Source organism: Xyrauchen texanus, chromosome 12 (genome assembly GCF_025860055.1).
Source record: "Xyrauchen texanus isolate HMW12.3.18 chromosome 12, RBS_HiC_50CHRs, whole genome shotgun sequence".
NCBI classification, from domain to species: Eukaryota; Metazoa; Chordata; class Actinopteri; order Cypriniformes; family Catostomidae; genus Xyrauchen; species Xyrauchen texanus.
In genome coordinates this window covers 42,362,722-42,380,477 of record NC_068287.1, presented here as the reverse complement: position 1 = coordinate 42,380,477, position 17,756 = coordinate 42,362,722, and the positions used below count along the sequence as shown (strand labels likewise).

Sequence of the window (17,756 nt, the reverse complement as noted above, 5' to 3'; positions counted from 1 at the left end):
CTCCAAGTAATGTTATGTGATATTTTGTTACAATCAAAAAAAGCGGCTTATAAGTAATACCTGTTTACATGCATGTCAAAGACACATACTTCGTTATTACTCGCTATATTTTTGTCTGCGAGTAAAACAGATAGGCTGGTTGTATTCTACTCTTTGAGAGCTTTCCAATGACATATGACATTACGTTTTGATCAGTTTGATATTTTCAGTGATTTGCAATAAAATGTTAATAATCGCCACCTATTAATCTGCAAATCGGTATATCGGAGACCTCTATTCTACAACCACACATTCTGCATAGTACAACACATGCATATATTTTACCATGACTGGGAACATCTGCAATGATTCTCCATTATCTTCATAGGTGTAGTCACCCAGAAGTTTCCCTTCATCCTGGTATTCATCATCCAATCCCTGCAAAGATGGCAAAACGTAACATGTACCGTAGCATAACGGGTCAGTATTCCTTAGCATCTAGATAAATGCCTACATTTTGCCTCTAGAGACTAAGTTGTGAGTGTATGATCTTACATGGACAGTGAATCGACGCGGTGCACTGCTGATGTTTCCGGATGGAGAGAGTGATTTGGGAATATGTTCCAGACAGAAGGCAGTAGGGAGCACACTCAAAGAGAGCCTGATCACCAGGTAACCTTGGGAGCCTTTAAATGCCCAGCAGTTGCCTGGGTACATGTCCGGCTATAGGGCAGACAGAAATTCACATCATATATCTTGTTTACTTGTTACATGACTTGTAATGCATGATTGAAATTAATCAAATAAGGTGTACCGTGTGAACACAATGTCTTTACCTGGATGACAACTCGTGGCGACTGTGAGAAATACCAGAGTGGAAGTCCAAACAGGCTCATTAGTGCTGTTTTTGTTTCGTACGTTTCAGAACAGCGTGTGCTGAGAATACTTCCACCTGCACAAACATCACTCGTAAATGTCTTCATAAATAAATGCATACATTGCTCTAAAAGGACTAGTGATGTTCTGGTCCACATGTGTGTTCTGTAGATCTGCTCACCTCCAGACTCCAAAGCATAGTCCACCTGTCCGGTGCGATCCTCCGAATAAATCTTCAAAGCCCGCTGGACAATCAGCTGGACTTGCTGAGAGATTTGGGAGGGAAATGTCAAATATCAAACACTCAGGTTGAAGCTCAATATAATTCTAGCTACAGCAAAAACAATGAACTAAGCTGGCGTTGTGCTAGTTTGTTAGAATTATTCCAGTGTGAACTCCAAAAACACAGATCCACCAGAAATGGTGATTCTGGGATAATACTTTAAACGTACCATGTTTTGCAATGAACTTATCGTAAAACTTTAATGAACTGCGATCAAGTATGTGGACTCTAGGACCTAAATGTCCCTGTACCTCCTCTGACATCCCAGCAGCCCCTGTGGTGTGGGCAACAGTCTCCGTGACAGTTTGAGCATAGGATTGTTCGCGCCCCTGCTGCTGAACGGACAGGTTTCCCAGAATGCTTCGCTCCAGGGATGTGAGCATTGCGGTGAGGTCAGAGGAGCGAGTGTACTGAGAGGCCAGCCATGGCATCAGAGGTTCAGGGATCTCCGCTTCACCCCTGTTCCGACCGTACAACAGAGCGTACAGTTCATCCCTCACCTGTGCGGACACCTGGAGAAGATGACAGAAGATAAGTATGAAGCTGGTAATGGATATTATGAAAGGTGTAGTGGCAACTAATCGCTATGTCTCCATGGTATCGCGCTCAAGCCACGTGATAAGATGCGCGGATTGACAGTCTCAGACACGGAGGCAACTGAGATTCGTCCTCCACCACCACCCGGATTAAGGAGAGTCACTACGCCACCACGAGCACCTAGAGCGCATTGTGCATTCCAAATTGGGGAGAAAAAGGAGAGTGCAACACAAACTACACAGGACCAAATAAAACTAAAAATCAAACTCAAGACGAAACTAAATGGCTCAGAACTAAATGCAACGAACCCAAACGGAACCAACTGCACACCATCTAATTTATATCAAGACCCTGCATATAAACAAATCTCACAGTTTCATGTATGGTGTCCAAACGGTCACATTTCCCTTGACATCCCATTAGCCCTCGTAGATCTTCTCTGATGCGCCCAAGCTCAGCTTCAAACCTCTGAACCTCAGAGAGCAAAAGATCATGCTTCTCTTGAGACACTCCAACACTACAGAGTAGACACACCACAGTATTAACACAGAACTGAAAAAACATTAGATGATTTAAGAGGAAGGTGATTTTACAGAGGAATCTCTCTACCTGACATGGGCTGGTGCAGGAATCTGCGGTTTATGACGGATTTCCTTTGATAAGGGGAACAAAATACAATTAGACATAATTAGATGAACGAGTATGACCAATCTTTACCATTAACATTTGCATACATGTCTGAATGAACGGTAAGTGAAACACTATCCCAACAAGGTGTGCTGAAACACCTTTATATATGGCTATGTAGAGGATTTTGGACCACTCATATTTCACTGTGGTAGGGTGAAAAACACAATGTCCTACAAGTCCAAATCGAGAATAAAAAATGTCTTATTAAACATCAATTGTAATGGTCACAGCTGGTCATGAGAGAGAAAACAGGTTAACATGTAAGAGATCCATTTATTACATTATGCCTGCTAAGGACGTGGTGTAAGTCATTAAAGAGTGTGCTTTACCTCTGTTCTAGAGTTCAGGCTCTGCAGCAGGAGTTCCAGCTCATTTAGTCGAGATTCTAGAACAGTCTGATGCTGAACGTGCCGTTTCTCCGTCTGAAACGCACAATAAAAGCAAAAAAAACTAAGACTCAGAAGATAAAACAATTTACCTAACTTACTTTTAATGCTCTTGTGAACAAATCATCAGATTCAACTCATACAGGTATTCAAAACATTTTGAGAATGACAAATATTCCACATGCAACTGTGGCATCTCAAGCAAAACTCTTATTTTATGCTTTGGAGTTTGGCTCAGTTGGCTTAGATTTTAGGACGTCATTCTTAAGCAGGCTCACCTCTGTCCTGCTGGACCACTCTCTCTCCATCTCCCCCTTTATCTCAGTGAATTTGGGTTCGAGCAGGTGTGAAACCCATAGGCTGAGCGATTCTCTGTCTGTTTGAGTTTTCATCTGCTCCTGAAGAGCTTGAACCAAACCCAAAGCCTCCTGATGATGTTGTTTTGCTTTCAGCTCCCCCTTCTGGACATTCTCCCATAACATCACCATTCGCTCCTCCAGCAGAGCCAAACGCTCGCTGTATATCGACTCTGAAGCAGGCTGAAAGAGATGAGGTATATATTTGAAAGGCTATATTCATTTTTATGCAACAAAACACCTGCAATACATAAAGTTTTAGGTTACTTGGTAATTCTGTATGACGCTAAATGCACACCGCATCCCAAATTTTGGGGATATCACATAAAATCATGGATTGAAACAAAGCAAATAAAATCTGCACACAACCTACAAATGGAAACCACCATCTGACAGCAGCAATGAGCTGAGTCTACGCACGGCAAGCAAAGTCACTGGAAGCAACGTACAGAACGATTTGAGGTATTTCTACTCCTGATGACATCATGGTAGAGGGTCGTTCTGTTGAGTGCCTCATTCAATAAGAGTTGAGAGTTCGATCCTTTGGCCTTTGAAAGGCTTCTTGGGATTTGTAGTCGGTTTTGTACTCCCTTTGTTTGCTTTTGGCATGGTTTTTATCAGTAAGATTTACGATTTGTTTTTGTGGGCCTCAGTCAGGCTTTACGACTGTGTTAGGCCTGCCTTTGTCTTGTATCTAAATACATGAGGCCCAACAATATATAGTGCCACTGTAGACGTTCTGTAGATTTAGACCAGACGGGATAGCCATTGTTGCATAGCGATGAGCCTTGGGAGCCCAACACCCAGTTGCCAGTTTGTGGTTTGTCCCTCCTCAGACCACTGTCGGTAGGTATTCACCACTGCTGACCGGGAGCACCCCACAAGCCTAGTCTTTTCAGAGATGCTCTGATCCAGTCATCTGGCCATAACAATTTGGCCCTTGTCAAAGTCGCTCCGGTCTTAACTCCTGCCCATTTCTCCTAGCATTCAACATGTTGACCTTGACAAATGATAGTTCACTTACCATCTAATCTACCCATTTACATTTACATTTTATGCATTTGGCAGACGCTTTTATCCAAAGCGACTTACAGTGCACTTATTACAGGGACAATCCCCCCCGGAGCAACCTGGAGTTAAGTGCCTTGCTCAAGGGCCCAACAGTGGCATCTTGGTGGTGCTGGGGCTTGCTGGGGCTTGAACCCCTGACCTTCTGGTCAATAACCCTGAGCCTCAACCACTGAGCCACCATCTACCCAGACCTTGACATGTGGCTTTGTTAGAGATGATCAACATTATTTGCTTCACCTGTGAGTGGTCATAATGTTTGGCTCAGAGTAATTTCAGGCATCAGTGTGATCAAAGACTTAGAAAATACATTTTGAATTAGTTCAATACTGATTGGAGATAATTCTATACCTGTGAGATGGCTGTAGGTGGGATGTGTTCCACTTTGACAAGTTGTTCTGATGTCAATGAGGGTAGTGTAGGTAAAGAGGGCAAGGAAGGAAGTGATGTCATAGAGGTGACCCGTGTCTTCACTTCTGTGATGTTTACAGATGGAAGTAAGGACAGAATGCTCGGACCGAGGTACCATAATCCTGCAAACAAAGAGATAATGCAAAACACTGAGACCGATTCTCCAAAAATTACATTCTTGAAGCATATGAGTTGAGATGTATCTTATGATATGAGAGAGAGATTTGACTAATAGAGAGAAAGAAAGAGACAAGAGAATGTGCATGCTTGTGCATTCTTGGATAGACATGGAAGTAATCAAGAGAATAGGCAAAAGCATGCATGTGCAAAATATGGAACAGGTGTGGCTGTTAATCAGTGTCAGATTTTACTTAACGTCAGCACAATTGACAGATTTAAACTTACCAAACAGCAGAAGGAAGGGTAGAAGAAACAAAAGTAGCTTCAGTAGTTTGGGCAAACACCTGAAAATCAGCATTTAGTTAACATGAGTGCAAAATGTAGGCATCCTGACCACATCACATGATAACAGGGATTCAATGAAAGAAAGCCAACAGTGAAAGGAAAAGCTTCAAAGACTTACCTGGTGAGGAGAAAGACATTGAGTAGAGACATGAGAGCTACCAGCTGATACCATCCTGTTCCCAGCCACCAGAAGGCACCGGTTGCTGCTTTCCCTGTTCAAAACACATGTGTAGAGGAATTTAAATGAAGAGAAACCACATCATTTGAGTTGTGTTAGGAATGTAGTGTGAATTCTGCATATGGAAGACCAGGAGTGCAACTTCTACATATTGAAGACCAATAGCGCCAAAAAGTAACGTTTTTTTGGAAGGAATCAATTAATCATGTTTTACGTTTTGGCAAATATATAGCCTTTCCCACCCCCCAAACATTTCACTGGCATCCATGTTACATCAAAAAGGAGGCATGTCTTAAAATACCATCAAAAGTGTATTGGTTGTTCCCATGTGATGACTATCTAAATGGCATTTAACTCAATTGGAAAATGGATTGAGACACTTTGAAAAGTAATTTAAAATGATTTTGTTTTGGCACATTTAACTACATTTGTAAAGGTGAATTTAATCATTTTACAATAATTGATTCCTTCATTTTATTTTGAAGTGGCCTTTCTAGTCTTCCACACTACAAGACTAATTTAAAGGTATAAGAAGGTGTCGAAAAAGAATCGTTAGTCCCAAGAATCAGAAAGAAATGGACGTACTCGGACCACCAGAGGTAAAAGTTTGGAAAGAACACACACACACACACACACACACACACACACACACACACACACACACACACACACACACACACACACACACACACACACACACACACACACACACACACACACACACACACACACACACACACACACCTTGACTGCTGGTGGAAAAAACTAAAAAATATTCAGACTTGAGAAATGAGTGGAGCGGGTTCAGTGGGCTTGAAAGAAGTGATGAAATCAATGATGGTGAAAGTCTGAGACGGCTTGCACCCGTGCACGTTGACTGTTTAACACACGGACATTAAAGGAGGAAATGAGAGAGGAAGACAAGCATGCTCTATAACAGTAAACGACGGGAATATATAAACCTGGAGCCAACACGGCCAACCACAGAAGGGACTTCAGTTTCCGAGTCACAAACGCAGCGGCTGAACCAAACCCTTGGCAAACCCGCAGCAGACCGTAACCTGAGTGTGTACCATCGGGGTACAAAGTCCAAAACAGAACAATCAGTGAACACCCAGCTATAGAAGTTTAGGTATAAAAGTTTCATAGTTTAGTCATTTGACCAAGCTCTCTTGGAACAAAGTATCTTTAGCTGCATAAAGAAGAGTAAAGATCTGAAGGGGTTTAACCTGTGTAAGAAACAAGGGTCCACAGTGCGGTGAATACGTGGCGGATGTAGGAAGTGTGTTTGTGTGCTGTGTGTATTTCCATGTGCTGCTTCCCTTTACGGTCATCACCTGTGAATCAGCAGGTATTACAGCGTCAAAATTGTTTTTTAGCGCATATGCACTGAGAAATCACAGATTGTTAGTAAAATCAAATGAATGAAGATTAGAACATTTACACATTTTCAAAAGACAGTACCAGTGAACTGCATTCATAACAAGAATTTTTAAGTGTCATTTTTGAATTTCCTGCCCGTTTTTTTATTATTATTAAGTATCACAATACACGGCAAAAGTTTGGAATAAAGTACAGATTTTACTCTTATGGAAAGAAATTGGTACATTTTGGTTTATTCACCAAAGTGGCATCCAACTGATCACAATGTATAGAGAGACATTAATAACGTGAAAAATTACTATTACAATTTGAAAACCAATTTTCAGAACTACTTCAAAGAATTCTCATTAAAAAAAAATAAAATCCTCCACGCTTTGCAGATCTTTGGCATTCTAGCAGTCAGTTTGTCCAGATACTCCGGTGACCTTTCACCCCACACTTCCTGTAGCACTTGCCATAGATGTGGCTATATTGTCGGGCACTTCTCACGCACCTTACAGTCTAACTGATCCCACAAAAGCTCAATGGGATTAAGATCAATAACACGCTTCTCCAATTATCTGTTGTCCAACGTCGGTGATTCTTTGCCCACTTTTTTTGTTTTTCTGTTTTTTTTTCTTTGCAACTGTTCCCATAAGTTCTGCACCCCCGAGTCTTCTCTTTACTGTTGTGCATGAAACTGGTGTTGAGCGGGTAGAATTCAATGAAGCTGTCAGCGGAGGACATGTGAGGTGTCTATTTCTCAAACTAGAGACTCTGATGTACTTATCTTGTTTAGTTCTACATCTGGTCTTCCACATCCCTTTCTGTCCTTGTTAGAGACAGTTGTGCTTTGTCTTTGAAGACTGTAGTTACACCTTTTTATGAAATCTTCAGTTTTTTTGGCAATTTCAAGCATTGTATAGCCTTCATTCCTCAAAAGAATGATTGACTGACGAGTTTCTAGAGAAAGCAGCATCTTTTTTGTTGTTGCCATTTTTTGACCTAATATTGATCTTAAGACATGCCAGTCTATTGCATATTATGGCAACAAAGACAACGTGTTTGAGTGAAATTGAAATTATTAATGTCCTGACTATACATTGTGATCTGTTGAATGCCACTTTGGTGATTTCTTTCCATAAGAGTAAAATCTGTACATTATTCCAAACTTTTGGCCACCAGTGTGTGTGTGTGTGTGTGTGATATATAAATATATATATCTAGTCAATTTTAAGTGAACCAATCGATCTAAACATTTTTTGGAAAAATAACTTGTCATGCACAAAGTAGATTTCCTAAGCGACTTGCCAAAACTAGAGTTTGCTAATAGTAAATCTGTGGAGTGGTTAAAAAATTGTTTATGACTTCAACCGAAGAGAATGTACATTTCTGAATTCAACTGAGTGTACGCACGCACACGCCTTTTGCGTTAATGATAGCATGCACTTGATCTGGCATGAACTCTACAAGGCAATTCAACCGTTCTTACAAAAACTCTAACATGGTCAAATGCCACAAATTGCTCACATTTGATAAAGTAACCTAGAACTGCAGAATCCTAAAAGAGAGAGATATATATATATATATATATATATATAAATCCAGTTAACTAAACTCAGCAAAAAAAAATTTAAAAAACGTCACGTCCCTTTACACTGTATTTGAAGTTATTTGGATTTTTACATAATTATCTTTCACAGATCTTTATTGTAAGGGATTTAAACAATGTTTTCCATGCTTGTTCAGTGAACCACAAACAATTAATGAACATGCATCTGTGGAACTTTAATGGTAGGCAGTTAAGGTCACATTATAAAAACTTAGAACACTAAAGAGACCTTTCTACTGACTTTGAAAAACACCAAAAGAAAATGCCCAGGGTCCCTGCTCATCTGCGTGATAGTGACTTGGGCATGCTGCAAGGAGGACTGCAGATGTGGCCAGGGCAATACATTGCAATGTCGTACTTTGAGACGCCCAAGACAGTGCTACAGTGAGGTAGGAAGGACAGCTGATCATCCTCGCAGTGCAGGCCATGTGTAAAAACAACAGCACAGGATCGGTACATCCGGATAGCACACCTGTGGGACAGGTACAGGATGGCAACAACAACTGCCTGAGTTACACCACGAACACGCAGTCCCTCCATCAGTGCTCAGACTGTCCACAATAGGCGGAGAGAGGCTGGACTGAGGGCTTGTAGATCTGTTGTAAGGCAGGTCCTTACCAGACATCACCAACAATTAAGGTCACAAACTCGCTGGACCAGATATGACTGGCAAAAAGTATTCTTCGATGACAAGATGGGATTGTCTCACCAGGGGTGATGGTTGGACTCGCGTTTATCATTGAAGTAATGAGTGTTACACCAAGGCCTGTACTCTGGAGCGGGAACAATTTGGAGGGTCCATCATGGTCTAGGGCGATGTGTCACAGCATCATCGGACTGAGCTTGTTGTCATTGCAGGTAATCACAACGCTGTGCGTTACAGGGAAGACATCCTCCTCCCTCATGTGGTACCCCTCCTGCAGGCTCATCCTGACATGACAATGCCACCAGCCAAACTTCTCGTTCTGTGCATGATTTCCTGCAAGACAGGAATGTCAGTGTTCTGCCACGGCCAGTGAAGAGGCCGGATCTCAATCCCATTGAGCACGTCTGGGACCTGTTAGATCGGAGGGAGAGGGATAGGGCCCATTACCCCCAGAAATGTCCGGGAACTTGCAAGTGCCTTGGTGGAAGAGTGGGTTAACATCTCACAGCAAGAACTGGAAAATGAGTAAGAAGTAGATGCACTGCAGTAATAATGCAGCAGGTGGCCGCACCAGACACTGACTGGGACTTTTGGTTTTGACCCCCCCTTTTGTTCAGGGTCACATCATTTCATTTCCGTTAAACACATGTTGGTGAAACTTGTTCAGTTTATGTCTTAGTTGTTGAATCTTTTTATGTTCATACAAATACATCTACATGTTAAGTTTGTTGAAAATAAAAGCAGTTGAAAGAGGACATTTCTTTTTTTGCTGAGTTTATAAGTGGTTCTCGGTAAATGTTGACCATTTGACACACTGACAAGAGGACAAAGTGAGAGAGGAAGAGAGTAAACAGTCTGGAGAATATTGACCTGGAGACAAAAAGGCCAACCACAGAACGGACTTCAGCTTCCGAGCCATAAATGCAGCAGCTGAACCAAAACTTCGGCAAACTTGCAGCAGACCGTAACCTGAGCGTGTACCACCAAAATAGAACAGAATCAGTAAATAAAAGGCTATACGATCCAATAATCCAGTGACGTTTTGGAAATGCATAGTCTTAGATGTTGTCAAACTCAGCCAAATGAAAACACGGATTAAAATGTAAAATCATATAGGAGTAAAGACATGAAGGTATTTAACCTGTGTAAGAAATAAGGGCCCACAATACTGTGAATACGTGGCGGGTGAAGGAAATGCGTTCCTTGTGCATTTCCATGTTCTGCATCCCTTTACAGTCATCACCTGTGAATCAGCAGGTATTACAGCATCAGATGCAAGGTGGTAAATCAGTGAAAACAAAAATATATGGAAAGAAATAAAAAACACAAAATATGCTTTAAATTTAAAGATTTTAAAAAAGACATAAAAAAAAAAAAAAAAAAGTGCACGTCACAAACAGCTCAGGCTTTGGCTGAATAACTCAAGGCTATTCAAACATTCAATATTCCAGACTCTTGATTTTGCCATGCGGGTCCCAATGTGTGATATTGTTGGGTGGATCATTTGTCATCATTGAACACCGTTGTCATTTAGAAAGGCCAGTCATATTCTCTGCTGACCATTAGGCTGAGGTAAACTAGCCGTACGAAAACAAATGGCCCTCAAAACACTAAAGTTCAGGGGCCACAAAACAGGAGCATGAACCGTGCAAAGCAATGCTAATTTCAGAGGGAACCCTAGTTGTTTAGAGCAAATATTATGGTTTTTAAACGTTCCTAATTTTGTTTTAAAGGTCTCATACTATAGATTTACATGCATCCAAGGTCAAAAAACACTTTAATTTTCTCATATTTTAAAATTGCAGCATTACATTCCCCCCCCAACCCAGTGTCAAAAACGACTCGTTCAATGATCCGTTCTAAAGCATTCATTCTAAACTCCTTTCAGAGAGCTTACTCTGCTTTGATTGGTCAGATGTCCCAGTCTGTTGTGATTGGTCTACTGCTTAGTGTATGTTTGAGGGCGGGTCAAAGCTGTTCATGAGCAGCCAATGAAGACCAGAGGTGGGTTTTTTTGTTACCAAATTAGGGTAGTACAGGAAGTAAGTCTGGAATTACCAATGACTCGTTTCAGGAGTTCAGAATCAGTTCTTTTGGGAGTCAATAACTCCATTTGTCGTGTACTTTGATTTTTGAAACTTTGCAGACTTTTTTTTTTTTTTTTTCACAAACAGCTATATAACACTCTACCTGAAGGTAATATTTGAAAAACCATAATAGTTGCTCTTTAACAATAATGCACATATCATAAATACTTATGATTATGCACTCTTAGCTATTGGCAATGAATGTTCTGAAAAAGTTCTGTCCTTTTGCTCAACCAATATACATCCTCCTGAGATCCAACAGTGACTGGATTTTCCATTTCCCTTTTTGATTTGTAACTAGTGGCCCCTAAGAAACTTATAAAACTACACCAAGCTACAGAAAGTCAGATATTTGTTCTATCAAATTGTTAATAATGTTTCCAGGAGTGTTGGATTGTTTGGGATGTTACAGACATTAGCATAAACAATTCTGATTCAAAGTGATGGCCAGTATCATCCAATCATGGTCACCAATGTTAAAATACAATTTTGCATGAAACATTCTGAATCTATATACTGTTTATCATTGTCCCATGTCTGCCAAACATGTTGAGTGGTCAAAACATCATCTGCAGCCTGAAACTGAACTTTAGACAGGATGTTAGGAGTGAATGCACTTAGCTGCATGGGAAAGCTATAGAATGCTCCCTTGCTCCCCATTTAGTGAATGACTTGACCTCCAGTGTGCTTTTTGCCTGCACTGGCCTCAGAACAGTTTGAAATGCACCTCATTTTCATCCCAAATCCATAAAAAGCCTCTGAAAGCAACATTTTCAGCTTTTTGATGCATCCATTGATTCTCAATGAGATACAATTTCCTATCTACACTGAACAATAGGCACATTTTTCTTAATGCTCACATACATGCTCAAAACCCTTTAATGACTGCCTAGAGACTCCTGAACTAAGATCAGTCCAAAAATTAATGTTTACACATGTGGACACGGGGTCTCAGAAAGATATAGCCTGTTATCCCCACTTATCACAAAGTGGATGTTTTTGACAAGTCTTACTACACAAAAGGCCCACATCATATATGATATACAGCCATTAGCAGTGGTTGCTTGTGCACTGAAGATTCGGTTACGTGTCCTGCGTGTACTTACAGAGCGATCCATTGAGATTGAGATGACTGTCTGCGGTCACCAGATTGCTCACATTCATACTGCCACAGTAACTGTCATGAGCTGAAACACACAAGACAAAATATCACACCAACCCACCTACAATTCCAGCATGCATTTCCATAGTTATTGATAGAACAGAGAGAGTGGGCGTGAAGTTGCATAAGCCATGGTAACACCAGAAATACACCGCATCCAATGGAAAATATTTCTAAAAAGAAAAACAGGAGGACAATCTCTACACAATAACTCTGAACAAAACATGTTATAAGCAATAAAATAACACAAAAACAGAACTTACTGTGCTTTATGCACATTGGACACATTTAGTAGGCATTAGAAAGCTTGTTTAACAATGAATAATAAGGCTGTCGGACAAAATACAAAAAACACTATCAGGGATACGAGATTTGCACCAAACTCCAACTAAACGGCCCCTTCAACTTGACCAGAGTAGGACTCTTCGTGAGCTGACCATCTCACCTGTCTTAACAACTCTGTTCTGAGAGGTGGTAAGAGCAATATCTGCATACGTCTGATGGATTGCCGAGGATCCGGATGGAGAGTATGCTAAAGAACACGCCGTTTCGGTCTCCGTCCTGTCTGCATTGAAGGAGCAGTCCTTACAGATGAAGCCATTCGCCACATTAGTGTGGGTCTCTATTTTACTAATGTCTCCATTCCCCAACCCTGAGCTCTGGTCAGTTCTCCTCCTCCGTGCTAAATACAACAACAACAAAAAACATTTTATGTGAATTACAGAAGACTGATTATAAACTGGCCTGGTCTAATGGTTTTATTGGGATACAAATGGTTTACTCCACAAACCTAAAAGTTTATACATTGCTTCATACATAGTTTACACAGTCAAGATTAAATGAGGCATAGCTACCGCTTAACTTCTGCCCAAAATAACATTTTGGTTCATATTTAATCCTCTGCTTTCAAGCTTTACTTTTTGATTCAAGCCAAATCAATCTGCCAACCAACCAACTGTGTTAAATGCTTATTTGTAAACCGGATAAGTGACCTCATCCAGCCTCTGACGTGTATGGCATTCATCGGTCTCTTTGGGAGATTATCTGCACTTCACCGTTTTTCAGCAGCTTTTAATGTTGACTAATCAGTGTAATGTTTGCTGATGTTAATGAAAATCATTGTATACATGTAGGTTTTCGCTTGAACAACAGAAAACACCTCAGCATCTTTATTATGGACTCACCAGTGCTATATCATGAAATAAGTTTACGCTTAAAACGTTTTAAGTCCCCGGATACAGAATTCAGGTATGTGTGGTATCATTTTAAAGCTTACAATTTGAGTGTTTCGCAGTATACCATCACCTTTGCATCTATCTTGCATAAAATATCTAAATATGGCCTGAAAACATCCTCGGAGCAAATAAGTACCACCTAGAGGAAATGTGATTGAAATATTAATATGAACATAACAGCACCTAATTAGACAAGCCATACATTAACTCCGGGTTCAAAACAAGTTAAGCTCAATCGACAGCATTTGTGGCATTATGTTGGTTAACAAAAAATCATTTCAACTCGTCCCTCCTTAAAAAGTCCCAACTCGAGGCACTTAAAATGAGGCCCATTTTTGAAGGGTTTAAAAAAGGCAGACACGTGAAGCTTATAATTGTATAAAAAGCCCTTTTTGATTCTTCTGTTAAAACTAAGTATTTTTTGTGCTGTACATTTTTTTTTACAGTCGTTTTAGGATTTCACGGTTTACAGTGTTATGTTGTCATAGCAACAAAGTTGTAAAAATGGATACAAATTTACACAGAAAATGCTAGCAAGCCATTTTATCACACTAAAAATCACGTTTAAATGCATATTGTCTACATCTAGTGACTATACCTTCAAAACGCATTTAATCAGTATTTCATGATTTTTATTTGCTTTAAGGACCCAGTAAACACCATTGTGGTGGATAATCATTAGATTGATAAGCTGTTAGGTAATCCATGGTCTTTGTACCATATTTATTTGGTCTTTGGCATGACACGTCATCGCATTTGCACTTTGAAAGTAAAAAAAAAAAAACAGCAACTTTTTCCTAAACCAATTTTATCTATGGAGAATAAGCATACTGCCTTGCAAAGCCAAATTGCAGTAACTACACATTTGGTCCATGTCCCTTAGTCCTGTTATAGACCGTTTTGGCTTAACTATGTTTAGATTGAATCTTATAAAAGCTTTTAAGCTAATTTCGCTCAATGTTGCTATAGTAATTGTGTTTTGGGCTTGTAGGCAACATGGACCACACGAATGGCCACTGACCTGAGAAAGTGTGCGTAGCGGAGCTCTGTCCGAGTGTGGACTGATCCAGCAGACTGGAGATCAGAGACGCATCACTGACTGAACTGATGAAGCTCATGTCTGATGCCATCTGATCTTTCTGAGGAGTTTGAGTCACATTCTGAGACTCGTACATGGATGATTCCTGCTGCTGCCGTCTGCTATGAACAGACCTGTGGAAATAAAACAAGATTGACCCACTTTCAAGTTCATTTTTGAAACGTGTCAAACAACCCTTAAATAAGTTCTAGCAGGTAAAGTTGCAAGAACTTGCTGTAAGACGTCAAAAATGTGCTAAAGGGGCGATCATACAAATGCCCCTTTCAGGGGAATTTCCATCTTTTGGCATTGAAACTGATTGGCCAAATATTTTCTTGTCTTAGTACCCGATTCTAACATCACTTGTTTGCTACTAGCAATAACAAGACATCTCAGTATAAAGCTGCCACTCCTTTTCAAACCTGTATGGCTTTCAGGGTGAACAAATTACAGAATTTTCATTTTGGGTAAAATACAGCCCCCTCATGTGAATGTGCTAGCATGAAGCTATGAGAGTTTGCAGATAAGTGATGTTTGATATCTTGTATTGACAGAAATGAACAGCTGACCTGCTGACGCTCGACTTGCTGCTGCTGGAACGCTTGTAAGAGCTCAAGTTGTGATTCGGCGTCATTTCCGTGAAGCTGTTGTCACCATAGAAACCAGTAGTGGGGTGTAGTCTTAAACTCCGGCGTGACATTCTGGGTGAGTCGTACACAGGATTGATTTCGTGCTCCTTCTCGAAATTGAGGGCCGCGGATGAATAACTCGAGCTGGAGAGGAAAAGGAGGCATTTTGAAAATCCAGACAAAATTTAGACACCTGCGGTCATTGGTTAAATACTCAAACCAAATGCAATTTCATGGAAACACAAATCCCTGAAAATATTTCAAACAGATGTGAAATGGTTTCAGGGCAAGTTATACATTTTTCAATATACCTTCAAGCACTGTGAGATCTATAATTACAGGTGAAATGCATGACACCTGCCCAGAACCTCCCGGCCCCTAAAAATGGGTGGTTGCAGTGAAGGAGTTCACCAAGATGCCTTCATCACTACACTACTTACATGAAAGATGGAAAAACTATGGATGCACCAATGTATCGGCCACTGACATTAATTGGCCAAATAATGACCCAATTAAAATTAAACACCCATCAAAATCGGTGAAAAACCGATGGTTCATTTAGAGGGTTTAAAAGGTTTGGTACTCCAAAGAATATGTAATATTAAATTTTTATTCCATCATTCTCACAAGGAGTTAAAAACATTGTTATGTGACACTTGTGAAAGAGGCATACATGAGGTAAAACCATAAATATGCTTTGAAAAAAAAAAAAAAACCCCAGCAAACTTAGATTTCTGAGACATTGTTATGGTATCTGTTAAGGCTGCACGAATGGTTGTCAATTTTGAAAAATCGCATTAAGGTCTTGTGCGATTACAAAAGCTTGAAAGGCTGCATTTAAAATAAAACTATAATCAGCTATTCAGTCAGCATTGTGTAAGCAAGCGGCACCCTCTAGCGGTCTGGATGGCATTTTCCATTACACATCTATAGAATTTAAAAAGCCATTTTTGTTCCTTTGGTAACTTTATTTTTAATTGATGTGGTTGACATTTCCATGGAAATGCCCAAAATAATATGTTTGCATGATATGAATGTCATGTTCTATTATATACAAACATGTCAAATGTGAGTTCTGTGGTTTTGAACTGCAAAAATATTTTAGAATATTACAATATATACAATTTTGGCCCATCATGTGCTCAGATGCAATTCATGTTCAATGGAAATTACTTGTTAGAACAATATTAACGTCTGCCAAATGCATAAATGTAAATATATTTTTTTTAACTAGATTGACCACCATATCAATAATCTGAATCCCCCTTCTAAAATCGGTATCAGTCAGGCTCTCGATACTTTTTTGCCATTTTTGACCTAATATTGACCTCAAGACATGCCAGTCTATTGTATACTGCGGCAACTCGAAAATCACTTGCCATTTATCAAACACATTTGTGAATGAAGCTTAACATTGTGTTTGTTTTTAAGTACCAAATTATAAATTTAGCATGATTACTCAAGGATACAGTGTTGGCTGCTAGAAATGGGGTCTGTCTAGATTAAAAATTACTCTTCAAATTAGCGATGGTGCTGTATTTTTTTTTTTTTTTCACATCTGTAATGTCCTGACTATACTTTGTGATCAGTTGAATGCCACTTTGGTGAATAAAAGTACCAATTCCATTCCATAAGATGAAAATCTGTACATTATTCCAAACTTTTGGCTGCCAGTGTACATTTAAAAGCATTATAAAAGGAGCAAAGTTTCTGTCATTTTTAAGTCCCAAGTTATGCACTAGGAATCTTAATTTTCTGGTTATAATTAGAATTTTGGTTAAACTGCTTTTGAGATTTTATTCATTTTGGTTAAAAAAAATAAAAAAAGTTAAGATAACCAAGGTGATGGGAAAGGCAGATAACCGATTAATCTGCCAATAGTTTTTAAAATAAATTAGTTAATTATCAAAAAAAAACGACAACCAATTCAACCAAAATACTAATAACCACAAAAAAGATTTGATGTAAGCCCCTCATTATACAAGCCCAAAACACACAGGGAAATTATGAAAAAGCCATTGGCAACTATCAAAGATTTTTGCCGATAACGATAGTTAATCATTAAAACCAATATATCAGTCTACCTCCATAACTGAGATTTGTTCCCGCAACAGTAAAGCAAGAACACACGTTAAGCACGTTCAAACGGACCACACTTTGTCCAAGAGCTTGCATCTGCGCTTAAAGTACTTGCGTAGAGAATATTTTGGCCTTAAGAACTCTGATCATCCTAGTAATGGATTTTTGAAAAATGATCAGCCAATTAATCGGTTATTGGCCTTCACCACCTTAGATATATCGGGAATCTCCAACCTGTACTGTCTACACTGAATATGCAAAACAATTGTTCTAGACCTTTTGTCTTGTTGGCAGGAGTAGTGCCAGTGCGTGCAGCAAAAATAGGCCTTTACCGCGCAACATGACTTGCCCATCCAGTGTAGACAGCATCATTGATTATGATTTTGCTTCACACAAAATTCTCAAATAAGCAAAAAATAAGTTTTTGCTTATTCACATGGTATTTGCATTCAAATTTCAGAAGTTATACAATGGAAAGATCACAGATAAGCTCTGTAAACAGCAACTGTGAACAAGACACGACACAATATAAACACACAAACCACCGCTGCACAGAGTCTGGCTGCTAGCATAACTATTACACCATGTGTACAGATATTAGGGTTTGTATTGTGCATTTTGCCATTTAACGTTCATT

At 39.7% G+C, this 17,756-nt stretch overlaps 1 protein-coding gene across 4 annotated transcripts in view; it reads right to left on the bottom strand.

Moving 5' to 3' along the window:
- Window positions 1-17,756, bottom strand: part of LOC127653167 (SUN domain-containing protein 1-like) — a 41,108-nt gene that overhangs the window by 3,021 nt on the left and 20,331 nt on the right. For 3 of the 4 annotated variants that reach the window (XM_052139736.1, XM_052139735.1, XM_052139737.1), the window contains 20 exons: window positions 14,981-15,184; window positions 14,355-14,545; window positions 12,544-12,780; window positions 12,043-12,123; window positions 9,991-10,092; window positions 9,720-9,818; window positions 6,459-6,566; window positions 6,192-6,290; window positions 5,170-5,263; window positions 4,992-5,050; window positions 4,527-4,708; window positions 3,030-3,290; window positions 2,695-2,787; window positions 2,285-2,328; window positions 2,048-2,192; window positions 1,390-1,650; window positions 1,037-1,121; window positions 816-931; window positions 535-702; window positions 325-417 (listed from right to left, as the gene is read on the bottom strand). In XM_052139736.1, the coding sequence (XP_051995696.1) occupies window positions 325-417; window positions 535-702; window positions 816-931; window positions 1,037-1,121; window positions 1,390-1,650; window positions 2,048-2,192; window positions 2,285-2,328; window positions 2,695-2,787; window positions 3,030-3,290; window positions 4,527-4,708; window positions 4,992-5,050; window positions 5,170-5,263; window positions 6,192-6,290; window positions 6,459-6,566; window positions 9,720-9,818; window positions 9,991-10,092; window positions 12,043-12,123; window positions 12,544-12,780; window positions 14,355-14,545; window positions 14,981-15,111 (2,649 nt within the window). In that variant the 5' untranslated portion in view covers window positions 15,112-15,184. The remainder of the gene's footprint in view (window positions 1-324; window positions 418-534; window positions 703-815; window positions 932-1,036; window positions 1,122-1,389; window positions 1,651-2,047; window positions 2,193-2,284; window positions 2,329-2,694; window positions 2,788-3,029; window positions 3,291-4,526; window positions 4,709-4,991; window positions 5,051-5,169; window positions 5,264-6,191; window positions 6,291-6,458; window positions 6,567-9,719; window positions 9,819-9,990; window positions 10,093-12,042; window positions 12,124-12,543; window positions 12,781-14,354; window positions 14,546-14,980; window positions 15,185-17,756) is intronic. The other variant, XM_052139738.1, reaches the window with a different exon arrangement.